This window comes from Phascolarctos cinereus, unplaced genomic scaffold (assembly GCF_003287225.1).
Source record: "Phascolarctos cinereus isolate Bilbo 61053 unplaced genomic scaffold, phaCin_HiC Scaffold_5;HRSCAF=322, whole genome shotgun sequence".
Classification (NCBI taxonomy): domain Eukaryota; kingdom Metazoa; phylum Chordata; class Mammalia; order Diprotodontia; family Phascolarctidae; genus Phascolarctos; species Phascolarctos cinereus.
Window position 1 is genome coordinate 236,894,922 of NW_027555958.1, and position 14,980 is coordinate 236,909,901.

The 14,980-nt window shown below is 37.9% G+C and overlaps 1 protein-coding gene across 1 annotated transcript in view; it reads right to left on the reverse strand.

Moving 5' to 3' along the window:
- DNAH8 (dynein axonemal heavy chain 8) overlaps window positions 1-14,980 on the reverse strand; it is a 419,266-nt gene that overhangs the window by 126,789 nt on the left and 277,497 nt on the right. The window contains 1 exon segment of the mRNA XM_078155390.1: window positions 1,314-1,417. Coding sequence (XP_078011516.1) covers window positions 1,314-1,417 — 104 coding nt within the window.

A 14,980-nucleotide genomic window follows, 5' to 3' on the forward strand; every position in this document is an offset into this window, starting at 1 on the left:
GGCTCTCATTCAAGCCTTCCCACAAACCTTGGAGGAAGGAGGTACTAAAAATATCACCCTTCCTCCTCCTCCACTCTCCCTTTCTAAACTCAGCCTGTGATTTCATTGATCTATAGGAAGCTCCTGCTAAAGAACTTCCTTTACCAATTGAGAGATTGTAAAGTTCTCTGCAACTGAGCAATTTAGTTGAGATAGTGAGGGGTTATGTGACTTGCCAGTATGTACCAGAGATGGAAAATAAAATTGGATCTTCCTGTCTCCAAGGCCAGCCCTCTTATCACTATGCTCTACTGTCCTTTATCCACATCTTGCAGATGAGGAAACTGAGGCTCAAAGAGGTTAAGTGATTTACTCAAGGTCATACAGATGGCAGGATTGGAACCCAACTAGTCCTTACTCTAGATTTAGCACATCTTACCATCTTACTTCTCTTTCGAGTTCCAAGACTTCATCTTTTTTTTTCAAGATATTATCAATGTATTAAAAAGCAAATGGCCAAAGTCCAATTCCATTAAAACATGCAGTCAAAGCTGAGTCTAGATGTACAATATGCTCTGACCTTGAAAAAAAAAAGTAGACCAAGGCCCTGTGGAAGAACTGATGCAAATGGGAGGAGACTGATGGAGCAAGCTGAGGTTGAGGCGGATGAGCCGTCTGGGACATTCCTACTGACAAATACAGCCCTTCTGGGGGGCTGCTGAAGCAGCTTCCCTTTGTTCCAGCAACCCCTTTGCAATGCTTCCTTCTGCTGTCAAATAGATGCACTGGCCCTCTCTTCAGAACAGGTTTGCAATCAGATTCTCAGCATTTAAAAAAAATCCCAGATCTCTTGGCACTTTTAACTCACCAAATGAGTTGTGGAACTAAGGTTGTCTAACAGTACAGAAGGTTTCTTTTATTTAAAAGATTTCATCTTTCCAAAGTCTCAAACAATAAGGGTCCAACATTTTCCATGGAAAAAGGAGTAGTCAAATATGGCAGAGAACTCGAAGAAAAGAACAGCTAGAATAGGAGGCAGCAGGGAAGAAGACTTTAGGCTAGGACAAGAACCTAATAAAATAAAAATAAAAAACCTATATACCCTTAGCTTTTATTTAGGTAGTGGAGACTTGTAGGCATATCAGAAAAAGAGCTCATAGATCAAGTCTAGAAAAGAATATGACATATTTGAGATTACATATTGATGTAAATAAAATTACTTAGAGATCTTCATGACCAAGATTTGGCATTTATGCACTATCTATTTTTCATAAAAGTTTTGATATTTTTATTTGTTAGCAACATCGTAACAGTTATCATCTTAGTTAACTCACTTGATCTGCCTTTACAGAAGCCACTTCTAATTCCTTCTCCTTTATTGCAAGATCTTGTGATAGCTGAGCAACAGATTCACTTGCCTCCATCAGCTTACTTAGTCCTAGGAAAATATGATAATTAAACAATTTATATACATATACATACCTGCATGCCCCCCCCACATATCGCTTTATATATACATATAATTGTTTTTTTGTTTGTTTGTTTTGTTTTGTTTTTGGCTAGGCAATGGGGTTAAGTGACTTGCCCAGGGTCACACAGGTACTCAGTGTCAAGGGTTTGAGGTTGGATTTGAACTCAGGTCTTTCTGACTCCAGTGCCAGTGCTCTTTCCACTACACCACCTACCTGCCCCCAGATCTATGATTTATGAATGAAAACTTAAAGGCCAAAATGAACAATGTTGAATCACAAGCAAGGATTATAATAGAATTATAATTATCTTGTCAGATAATTGCCCCATTCTACTCTAGCCTATTCTTAAATCAAGCTATAGTCTCAGATTATTCAGCTTAGAGAAAATGAACCAAACCTTATCACAGAGCACCAAATGAAAAGCCTTATGAAAATACCAGGGTAAGCTCTATGACTTTTTGAGAGACCCAAAGTCCCCAAATGTCCAATAGTCATTTCTTACTTTTACCTTGGGTAAATTATAGACATCTTGAAGGGTAAAGGGTCTCTCATTCATTTCATTACTCCCTGACTTATCTCAGTGGATTCTCATCAATATAGCTTCACACTGTATTTGGTTGATGTGTTTGCTTGATCATAAGTGCGCAGTCTTGGAAGGAGGATTTTTATAACTTAAATTTCCCAACAATATTATAAAAATGAACAATTTTGAAAGAGTTAAGAACTATGATCAATACTTTGACCAAACCTGATTCCAGAGAAGTGAACATGAATCCAGCACTCTCCCCATTGTCTGATCTAGAGAGGATGGACTCATTGTACAGAATGAGATGTACATTTTTGGATATGTCAGTGTGGAAATTTGTTTTGCTTGATTCTGCAAAACAACGATTTTGGGGGTTTTTGAGGGGAGGAGATGAGGGAAAAATAAATACTTGTCATTAATTTAAAAAAAATAAAATTAAACTTAAAAAAGAAACATTATCCCTGTTAGTCATCATTATCTACCTATTTCCATTGCAGTATATCTCTAGAACAGACCCTTTCATAACTCCCCTATTGTTGCCAGTAACATGAGCTCCTCAAAGGCAGAGGACTCCTTTTCTTCCTTCCTTCCTTCCTTCCTTCCTTCCTTCCTTCCTTCCTTCCTTCTTCTTCCTTCCTTCCTCCTTCTTCCTTCCTTCCTTCCTTCCTTCCTTCCTTCCTTCCTTCCTTCCTTTCTTTCTTTCTTTCTTCTTCCTTCCTTCCTTCCTTCCTTCCTTCCTTCCTTTCTTTCTTTCTTTCTTTCAGTCTTTGATCTGTCAAGGTTGAAATTTAAGGTAATCTGAGGCACAAAGTTCCAAGCAAAGTTAATTTATTTCTAAGGCTAGTGATGACCAATAAAAGGAGTCTCTTAACTCAGTCAGTCAAAAGACCACAAGGCATGGCTTACTAGCCTTCATATAGTTTTGGGAGATACAAGAGAACCAAGAACAGTAAGCATAAAACAATACGATTGGTCACAAAGTCTGAAGTATCACAGATGATAGAAAACAATATGATTAGATGGGCAGGAATGCAGGGCTAGCAACAATCCCTACCTCCACAGTCAGTCATCTTGATTTTTGTCTTGCCACTGGACTTGGATGACTCTGGAAGAGAAAGTTAGGCTGACAACTTTTCACAACTCTGCCTCACTTAAATCCAATTCAAGTGCAAGTCAAGAAATCCCTATGTGATGTCATTAGTCTTCTTCAAAAACAAAGGATGCAGGTGGTGTCCACCCACATCGTTACTTAGAGTCACAGTGATAACAGTCCAGATTTTCTTGAAGAACAGCCAGTGTTGCAGAAATAACAGACTTCTGGATTCCTACCTGCACCTTGCAATGCTTATTAGAAATAACAGATCTCCCTTAATTGTACATGGGCAGTTAAGTATAGAGACAATATATTTCTTTGAATTAAAGTGATTTATGGGACAACTTGGCTCAGAGAGGAAAAAACTTCTGAGACAAAAAAACATGGATTAGGCAATTCTAAAACATACTGGGGGTGATATAGAATAGAATCAGAATCAATTTGATTTTCTCAGATCTCTAGTGTTTAGCACATAGTAAGCATTTACATAAATGCTTATTGAAATAATTTTCATTCATATTTGAAGACAAAATTCTAATGCTGTTAACTATGTGTACATATGTGACTGTAAAGACTTATTCATTTCTTTACTGTACACATATGAAAATTAGGTTTAGTAGGGGTTAAAAAAAGGTCTATATTTTTGTTGGCTTCATAATCAAACATGACACTAATATAGCCACCAGGGGGTGCTATTAACCAGTATAGTACATGACTATGCGAAGGGCTGTTTCCTAGAAAAGGTTCCTCCCTTTCTGTTGAGCAGAGCCCCCCAACACCAGAGGACCTTCTAGGGCAAAGGACAAGCAAGAAAAGAGATCCTTCTCTTATTACTAACATCAACAATTAGGATGGTCACTAAGATATGTTTACTAGGAAAGGGAAGAAAAGACTACCTTTACAAAACAACTGTTTTATTCAATTATTTAAAAAAAACTGTTCAAGGGAATTATATTTCTAGATTTTTATCTTTGTATTTTACTTGTCATTTAAATGGTACTGTGGTTAAAATCAGAGATTTTGCAAATATTAACAGATAATTGTTAGTTAAGTGATAAAGGAAAAGTTCTTTAAGTGCTTAAAAGTGCTTTAAAGGCTGAATACAGTTCAAATTCCACAAAATATCAGTTATCACTAAGATCTAGCTTTTGTAATTATGCTGAGAATAGAAAAAATATTTGTCTTTTCAGGACCAAATTGGCATGTAAATGATTTACCTGCTTCTGTGATTTGAGTGAGTGTTATTTCTTCCCCTTTCTCATTCTGTGTGACCCTGGTCTACTCCTCAGTCCTCCTTAGGGGACCATCCCTGCATGCTGAGGCCCTTTCTTTAGATCTCTAGACATTGTTTGGGTAACCGTGGCTCATGTGGGCTTTCCATCGGTTTCCCCTTATTTCTGCTACATGACCAGGCCACTTGCTTTTCTGGTCACACATCCCTGGCAGCTTTTATGCCATGTCTCTGTGCAATTCTTTGTTAGTAACACATTGCACTGTATGTACACTTACCAATGATTTGTTGTCATTGGTTAATCTGCAACTTTAATTCAATCAATCAGAAAGCATTTATTAAGCACCTACTGTGTGTTTGGGTGCTGTGTAAGACACTGGGGATTAAAGAAACAATTAAAGCTCTTGAGGAGTTTATATTTTATCAGACCCAAGTTTCTATGATTGGAGGGGGTTAAAGAGCAAGGTTTTAGAATTGTTAAATTTTCAGTGTGAGTAATTACACCTCAGAAATCTTCACAAGTTACAAAACAAAGGCTTGATTTGTTGTTTTGTTGATTGCCTGGACTAAAAAAAAAGCATTAATAATGCAGACTAAACTTAAAAAGTATGCATGCACGCATTCCTTGCTCCTCCCCCCATTTCCCAGAACCCCACTGTAGTGCTCTCTAAACAATGCTTGAGTTTAGTGGAAGACTCAGGGAAGGAAGTCATCACCAGACTGGAGGCCTGGTGACTAGATAATGACAATTATAATAATGATAACTGGTATTTATATGGCACTTTAAGGTTTGCCAAGTGCTTTACATCCATCATCTCATTTCAGCTTCACAATGCCCACCCCTGAGAAAGGGGTTCCTGCATTCCAGGATTAGGAGACAGACGGACAGTGAAAAGTGACAGGAAATAGAATACTATGAAGAAGAAAAAGGTCAGTTTACTCATTGGCAAAATGGAGCTAATGATATTACCTACCTCAAAGTGCTGCTGTGAAAATCAAACAACATAATGCATCAAAGGCTTTGCAAATCTTAAAATAGGATATACATGCTAGTTAATATTATTACCTTCCCACTGTGCCCTGTTACATTCTCAGTAAAGATCTGCCATGTGTTGAAGGAAAATGTTGAATGAATGGCAAAATAACTGGTTAACAGATTGATTGATTTTCTACCTAGCACTTTTAGTATGGACAGCTACAAGAAAATGAAACATGGGACAAATGGAAGGAATTTTATTTCATGTTACTACCTACTCTATTAATATTTCAGGCCAGAAAATGGCCTGGATTGTGCTAGGCTAGGAGGGAACCAGTTTAACTGGTCTTGTTTCCATGTATTATTTTTGGATATTTATGTATTTCTACATATAAATAAATATATGTAGATAATTATAATTAGAGGGTTTTTGAACGAAGTTATTTCTGTTGTCACAACTATCAAGAAATGTTATATAATTTTGATATGAGCATGGGAGTTGCTTATTAGATTAAAGTCTTTAAGTTGGTGTTTTTCTGCACCAAATAAAAGTCTTATTTGTGGCCAACAAACAAAACTCACAGTCACATCTGATATTCTTCATACTTTTTAGTCAATTGTGTGACTGCAAAGATGTGATCAGCTATAGGATATTATTTGTGAAGGCTTGCCTACTCCCCTCTTATAGCATCATCAAGGATGCCTTTGCCATAAATCATTACCATAAAGATTATAATAATAATGGTGAACATCTATCTAGCGCCCACTATATGGCAGGCCCTATGCTAAGCACTTTACAAATATCTCATTTGATCCTCACAACAACCCTGGAAGGTTGGTGCTGTTATTATCCCATTTTACAAATGGGGAAACCAAGGCAAATGAGGGTAAGTGACTTGCTCCCGTTTTCCTGATTCCAGGCCCAGCATTCTACCCCAAGATCTGTAGAGATTGGAAAGTAGACATATAGGATGGTAGTTAGTGATATTTTCTTGGTCACTTTTTGTTGGTAATAAGGCCCATGTTTTTTTCCCAGTGTTCCTTTATATCCTTCTCACTAACAGATATCTTGAGAAGGGATCCCTTAACATCCTCCAAATTTTACTACTTCCAGCAGTGGTCTCCTCTGCAAATAAGTGGTCCACAGCAGGTGTTCCATCTTTGGGTGGTTGTGTGTGGTTGTGTGTGTGTGTGTGTGTGTGTGTGTGTGCGTGTGCATGTGTGTGTGCGTGTTGGTTTTCGTGCTGCTTGCACGTCCTTGTGCAGTAGCACATCAAGGACTATGATGACAGAGTACAAATGCTCCGCCATCGCTGACAGAGAACAGACTTTATCACAGAGATCTTTGTAGGTCTTTTCCATACTTTGTCTGTTACTATCCTTTCAGGTTCATTCTTAAATGCCATTTGGGTTATCTGGCTTAGATTTTTTTTACTAAGCTTTCTATAAAAGTTTTTCCTTGATTGACTTTTTGCTTTTCTATGCGGTGATTAATAGCTGCTCATAACCTTAAACCATTCCTTTCCAGTAGTTTTAAAAAACAAGTTTATGGCCTAAACTGGTGTTGTCTTGTCTGCTTAATGTTGCCTCTGTTAATCAATCTAGCAATCAATAAGCACTTATTAGGCATCTGCTATGTGCTAGGAACTGTACGAGGTGATGAGGATACAAAAACAAAATTTATTCATTGAGGTGCTCTGTAGGTTTTTTCTGGTCTCATATCATTATGACAATCAATGTATATTAGCTAAAATTCTTTGACAAATGCTGATCGTTTGAGTCAATGTCTATTCTTTAATTCATTCCTTATTTTCCAATGTTTATAGCTTGTTTAAATATATATATGCTATTTTTCTCTATTTACTTTATTCTTCTAATTTGGTATTGTTTTCTGATTTAGAAATGATTCTCATATCAGTAACCATCTTCTGTTTTTCAGAGTATAATCAATTTCATTTTTTTTTTTGCTGTTATTTGAAGTTTTCTACAGCTAGTGCCCCTTGACTGAAGAAACTATTCATGATTTTCCAAATGATAAATGGAACAAAGGATACGAAATGGCATTTTTCAAAAGAAGAAATCCAAGCTATCAATAGCTACATGAAAAAGTCTTCCAAATCATTAATAATTAGAGAAATGCAAATTGAAGCAACTCTGAGGCTCTGTCTTACATGGGGATACCTAGAAAGGCAAAACATTCTCTGCTCTCAAGGAGCTCACAATTTAATAGGGGAGATTAACATGCAAACAATTATATACAGGATAAATTGGAAATAATCACAGAAAGGAGTAGACACTAACATGAAGGAAGACTGATAAAGGCTTCTTGATATAGGTGAAATTTTTAGTTGAAACTTGAAGCAAGTCAGGAAAACCATGAGGTAGAGACAAAGAAAAAGAGAATTCTAGGTAAAGAAGGCAGCCAGAGTGTGATGTTGGAGGAACAACAAGGAGGTTTGTATCACTAGATTAGAGGTTAATAAGATGTGGGAAGACTGGAAAGGTAGGAAGGGGCCTTACCTTTTAGATTAGCAAAGCTGACAAAAATAGAAAATAACAAATGTTGGGACGGATGCAGGAAAACAGGCATATTAATGAACTGTTGGTTCAGCCATGAATTGATCCAGTCATTCTAGAAAACAATTTGGAACTATAACCAAAAAGTTACTAAATTGTACACACTCTCTTTGACCCAGTGATACCACTACTAGGCCTATACCTCAAAGAGATCGAAGAAAGAGATTCTGAAAAAGACCCATATATACAAAACTAATTATAGCAGTTCTAAGAGGTACCCATTAATTAGTGAATTGTGGTAGATGAATGTAATCGAATACCATTATGTGATAAATAATGATAAAAAGAGTAGTTTCACAGAAATTTGGAAAGGCTTGTAAGAACTGAGCAGAACCAGGAGGACAACTTATACAATACTCCTGAGTCATACATTCCACTTTATCATTGTCAAATAAAAAGCAGAATGGCAAGGGACATTTTGTATTTGTTTATTTGATGGGTTTCCACAGCCAATGAATTTATCAAGTGCAAGGATCTCTAGTGATGAGCCTCCCTTTACACTTAGCTAGATTGGTTCTTGGATACATATAGTTGGTTGCTGAATCCCATTTTGAAGCCTCTCTAGTGCAGCAGAACCTGCCATACTTTGCACACCACCAGCCGACCCCTCAAGAACCTAGGTGTACCTTGATACTACTGTGAATTATTGTAGAATACAGAAGCACAGGCAGTTAGGTGGCACAGTGGAAAGAGAGCTGGGCCTGGAATCAGGAAGACCTGAATTTAAATCCAACTTTGTACACTTCCTAGCTATGTGACCTTAGGCAAATCACTTCACCCTGTTTGCCTCAGTTTCCTCATCTGTAAAATGAGCTGCAGAAGGAAATGACAAACCCCTCCAGTATCATTGCCAGGAAAACCCCAAATGGGGTCAAAGAGTCAGACATGACTGAAAGGACTGAACAACAACAAAAATAAAAGCATGACTCACCCTAAGTCAATTTAACTCAATAAACATCTATTAAGTGCCTACTCTGGGCCAGGCACTGTGCTAAGTACTGGGGATACAAAAAGAAGCCAAAGACAGTCCCTGTCTTTGAGGAGCTTACAATTTAGTAGGGGAGAAAACATGCAAATAAATGTATACAAAACAAGCTATTCATTGTTGTTGTTCAGTTTCCCTTGTGTCCAACTCTTAGTGATCCCATTTGGGGATTTCTTGGCAAAGATACTAGAGTAGCTTGCTATCTCCTTCTCTAGCTCATTTTACAGATGAGGAACTGAGGCAAACAAGATTAAGTGACTTGCCCAGGACCACAGAGCTAGTAAATGTCTGAAGCCAGATTTGAATTCAGGAAGATGAATGTTCTGACTCCAGGCCTTGCACTCTCTTCGTTGTACAACTTAGCTGCCCCAAACAAGCTATCTACAGGATAAATATAGGAATAAATACAAGGAATAATGAACATGCAAACAAAATACACAAAACAAGCTATCTACAGGACAAATAAGAGGGAAGGTGCCAGAATTAAGAGGGGCTGGGGAAGGCTTTCTGTGGAAGGTGGCATGCCAGCTGGGAATGGAAGTTCAGTAGTTGGAGTGGAGGAGAGTATTTCAGGCATGGGGGCTGGTTGGTTTTTGTTCTTCATTCTCAAAGAGGACCAAAATGACCTCACCGTGCTAGAGCCAAGTTTCAGTGTGCCTGACCGTGGCTGACCAGATCAATACGAGCTCGGAATGTTCTACTGTAGGTCGGGCACAAGTAATCCACGTGAACATTGGGGGTGAATTCTCTAAATTTGTCCATCCTGTGTTTCCTTTGAGCTGTTTCAATTCTGCTTTGCTCATAGAGCACCACACCTTCTCTGATGTGGGCACGCCGTACTGAGCAGCCCTGTGCCAATGTCTCCCACGTCACACAATCAATTCCAAAGTTCTCAAGAGAGACCTTGAGAGTGTCCTTGTATTGCTTCTTCTGACCACGATGTGAATGCTTGCTCTGTGTGAGTTCTCCATAAAATAATCTTTTTGGCAAGCATACATTCTGCATTTGAACAATGTGGCCGCCCATCAGAGTTGTGCTCTCTACACCAAGAAAACACAGGTACTCCCTCAGCCACCCCCACACCATCCATATGTGGAACCATTGGTTACAGCAAATGGAAAACTTTAGAATGCTGTGGATAAGTTCACTTACCTCGGTAGTGTACTTTCCAGGGATGTACACATTGATAATGAGTTTGACACATGCATTGCCAGAGCTGGCTCAGTGTTTGGAAGGCTCAGAAGGAAAGTATGAGAGAAAAGAGGTATCAGACTGACTACCAAACTGAAGGTCTACAGAGCCATAGTTCTGACCTCATTATTGTATGCCTGTGAAGCCCGGACAGTATACCAGAGCCATGCCAGGAACCCGAATCACTTCCATTTGAGGCATGGGGGACAGCTAGAGAGAATGTTCAGAGCCTAGAAATGGTGTGTCTTGTTTGTGTAACAGCCAAGAGGCCAGTGTCACTGGATCAAAGAGCACATGTTGGGGAGAAAAGTATAAGATGATTGAAAAGGTGGGAGAGGACTAGGTTATAAAGGCTCTGAATGCCCAACAGAGCATTTTGTATTTGCTCCTAGAGGCAACAGGAAGCCCCAGGAATTTATCGAGTTGGAGAGGGGGGTGACCAGATCAGACTTGTGTTTGAGAAAAAAATCACTTTGGTGGCTGAATGAAGAATGGATTAGAATGGGCAGGGATTAGAATCAGACAGGCAGACCTGCTACCAAGTTATTGTGGTAACTGAGGCATGAGGTGATGAGGACCTGCACTAGAGTGGTGGTAATGGTCAAGGAGAGAAGGGGGCTTATTCAGAAAATGTTACAAGGATGAAATCAGCAGGCCTTGGCAACTGATTGAATACGGGGATGGTAAGAGATAGGAATCAAGAATGACTCCTAGGTTGGGAGTCTGAAGGATGAGGAGAATGGAATTGCCCTCTACAGTAATAGGGAAGGAGGGAAAGAAGTAATTTAGGGGGCATAATAATGGGCTTTGTTTTAGACATAACAAGCTTAAGATGTCTACTGAACATCCATTTTGAGATGTCTGAAATGCAATTGGAGATGTGAGATTGGAGGTCTATAAAGAGATTGGGGCAGGAAAGATAGATTTCAAAATCATCATAATTAGATCCATGGGAGCCGATGAAATCAAGTGAAGTAGTAGAGAGGGAGAAAAGAAGAGGATCAGGATAGAACCCTGGGGGACACAAAATCACAAGCGATCATTACCTAACTTCCACTACCTAAACTTCATGTATATTCTCCTGAAATATATGACTTCAGAGACAGGGTTCTTAACATGTTTTGTGTCATTTGAAGCTTATGGACCCCCCTCTCAGAATAGTGTTTTTAAATGTATAAAGTACACAGAATTACAAAGGAAACAAAGTATAATGAAACACAGTTTATAAAAACTTTTTTTTAAAAACAAATTCATGGGCCTGAGATGGTATCTAGGTGGTACAGTGGATAGAGCATTGGGCCTGGTGTCAGGAAAACCTGAGTTCAAATCTAGTCCTGACATTTACTACCTGTATGACTTTGGGCAAGTTGCTTAACTTCATTTGCCTCAATTTTCTCAACTGTAAAATGGGGATAATAAAAGCACTTACCTCCCAGAGCTGTTGTAAGGAACAAATGAAGGAATATCTATAAAATGCGTCACACAACATCTGTTACATAGCAAGTGCTTACTACTTTTTTTCCTTTCCTTTCCCTTCCTTTCTCTTCCCTTTCCTCTTCCCCTTCCCTTCCTTTCTCTCCGAGGTTTAAAAATCCCTGCTCCAGACTGTAGTTACCATTCATTATTTGGGTCTGATAGGCAGAGCCTCAAATAAACAACAAAGGATAGGCCTGGTGGGTGAGTCTGGGAAACATGTGATGAGGTAAAAAGAATAATTGGGCAAGCACTTGCTCAGGCAAGCCTGAAGTTGAGGCTAAGAAATTTGAGCCACGGATGAAGACAGGACTGATCACATGGCTGGGAATGGAACAAATATGAGAACAGAGACAGGAACTTCTTGTCAAAGCTGGAAGTCTAGGACAAAAAAAGTAATAAAGATAGGGTAGGCAGAGGGTTGTGTGTAGAAGGCAGGGATTAAGCTAAAGGGGCAATAGCAGCAACAAGGGGCAATGGCAGCAACAAACGCCACTTTTTAATAGGATTAGCTTCAGATTTCACAGGTGGCAAGTCCTCTGTGAGGATTTTCTCTCTTGATCTTCCAGGGGCCTGGTCTCTCTGGGAAGAGGGTCAATATGGATCAGGTAAAAAAAGTTGCTTTATCTTCTTTAACCCCAAAGTCTTTCAGTTTCTACTGAGGAGGCACAATGACATTCGAGAAGTAGGCTGAGAGTCACAGTCCCCAAGTATAGCCTTTTGTAACCAGCCCCCAAGTTTGGGTCTGGATGTTTGTCCAGATCCCTGATTTCATCTCTTTTCACTTCAGTCTTCAGCACTAGAGCTCCCGTGGAGCTCCAAAGAACTTAATCTTTTTGTTTGCTATAAGTGGTTCATTTGATGATCTTCCTAAGGTGGGCATCCCTTTTAGTACAGAACATTTCTTTCTTTTTTTTTTTTTCCAGATTAGCATTTTAAAATATTTTATTTTTCTTCCAATTAGATATAAAAACAATTTTTAGCATTTTTTAAAATTTTGAATTCCAAATTCTAACCTGTCCTCCCTTCTCTCCCCACCTTGAGAAAGCAATCAATTGATTATACATGTGTGGTCATGCAAAACATATTTCCATGTCAGGCATACTGTGAAAGAAAACACAGAACAATAACAACAATAAGAAAAATAAAGAAAATTTTCATACTCCATTAATTCTTTCTCTGGAGATGGATGGCATTTTTTATCATAAGTCCTTCCGGATTGTCTTAGATTATTGTATTGCTGAGAACAGCTGTCATTCACAATCAATTGTCATAAAATTGCTGTCACTGTGTACAATGTTCTCCTGGCTCTGCTTATTTCACTTTGCATCAGTTCATGTAAGTATTTCTACATTTTTCTAAGAGCATCCTGCTGGTCATTTCTTATAGCACAAGAGCATTCCATCACAACCATATAACACATCTTGTTTAGTCATTCCCCAACTGATGAACATCCCCTCAATTTCAAATTATTTGCCACCACAAAAATAACTGCCATAAATAGTTTTGTATATATAGATCCTTTTCCTTTTAAAAAAAAATCTATGGGGATGTGACCTAGTAGTGGTATTGCTGGTTATTATAGGTATGCATGGCTTTATAGCCATAGTTCCAAATTGTTCTCCAGAATGGTTGAATCCGTTCATAACGCCAACAGTACATGTGTCCCAATTTTCCCATATCACTCCAACATTTATCATTTCCCTTTTCTATCATATTAGCCAAAATGATACGTATGGGGTGGTACCTCAGGTTTGTTGTAATTCTAATTTCTCTAATCAATAGTGACTTAGAACATTTTTTCATATAACTATTGATAGCTTCCATTACTATGCTTGAAAACTGCCTGTTAAAATTCTTTGACCATTTTTCAACTGGATAATCTCTATATATTTGAGAAGTGAAGGCTTTATTAGAGAAACTTGCTGTAAAAATTTTTTCACAGTTATGACTACTCTGTAATTCCATCCTATTTCTCTCCCCCCCATTTATCTTACTCTCTCTCCTTTCATCCTGTCCATCCTCAAAAGTGTTTTGCTTCTAACTACCTCCTTCATTCCCCCTCCTTTCCCTTTCTATTTTGCTGTAGGGTAAGTGTGTATGTTATTCCCCCTTTGAGCCAATTCCTATGACAGTAAGGTTCAAGCATTTCTCCCCACCTCCCCCATCTTCCCTTTTACTGTAAAAGCTTTTTTGAGTCTCTTTTATGTGAGATAATTTACTCCAGATAATTTACCTCCCTTTACCTTTCTCCCAGTGCATTCCTCTTTTTAACCCCTTCATTTTTTTTATATCATCCCATCATATTCAAATCATACCTGTGCCCTCTACATATACTTCTTCTAACTGCCCTAATAATAATAAAGTTCTTAGGAATTATCTTCCCATGTTGAAATGTAAACAGTTTAACTTTATTAGATCACTTATGATTTCTCTTTCCTGTTTACTTTTTTATGCTTTCTTCTTTTATAAGTGATTTTTATTTATTTTTTAATATTTGTTTTTAAAACTTTGAGTTCCAAATTCTTTCCCTTTCTCTCTCCCCACTACCCACCTCACTGAGAAGCCAAGCAATTCCACACAGGTTATACATGTGTAGTCATGCAAAGCATATTCATAACAGTCATGTTGTGAAAGAAAACAGACAAAAAAACTTAAGAAGAATAAAGGAAGTGAAAAAAAGTTGCTTCAGTCTGTGTTCAGACAGTTTTTTCTCTGGGGATGGACAGCATTTTTGTCCTAAGTCCTTCAGAGTTGTCATAGATCATTGTACTGCTGAGAATAGCTAAGTCATTCACAGCTGATCATTTTACAATATTGCTGTTAGTTTGTACCCAGTACATTTCACTTTGCAGCATCCTACTTATCATTTCTTACAGTACAAGAGTATTACATCATAATTACATACCATAACTTATTCAGCCATTCGCCAATTGATGTGCATCACCTCAATTTCTAATTCTTTACTCCCAAAAAGATGTGATATATTTTTCTACATATTCTTTTCCTTTTTGTTTGCTTTTTTAAAAATCTCTTTTGAGATACAAACCTAGTAGTGGCATTGCTATGTCAAAGAGTATGCATGGTTTTATAGCTCTTTGGACATAGTTCCAAATTGCTCTGCTGAATGATTTAATCAATTCACAACTACAATAACTGTACATTAATATCTCATTTTTCCCACATCCCCTCCAACATTTGTCATTTAATCCCATTATCTAATCTAATATGTATGAAGTAGTACCTCTGAACTGTTTTAACTTGCATTTCTCCAATCAATAGTGAGTTAGAATATTTTTTCATATGGCTATAGGTAGCTTTAATTATTTCATATGAAAAACTGATTACATCTTTTGATCATTTATCAGTTGGGGAATGATTCTTATTTTTATAAATTTGACACAGTTCTCTATGTTAGAAAAATGAGGTCTTTATCTTAGAAACTTGCTTCAAAATTTTTTTTCACAGTTACTGTTG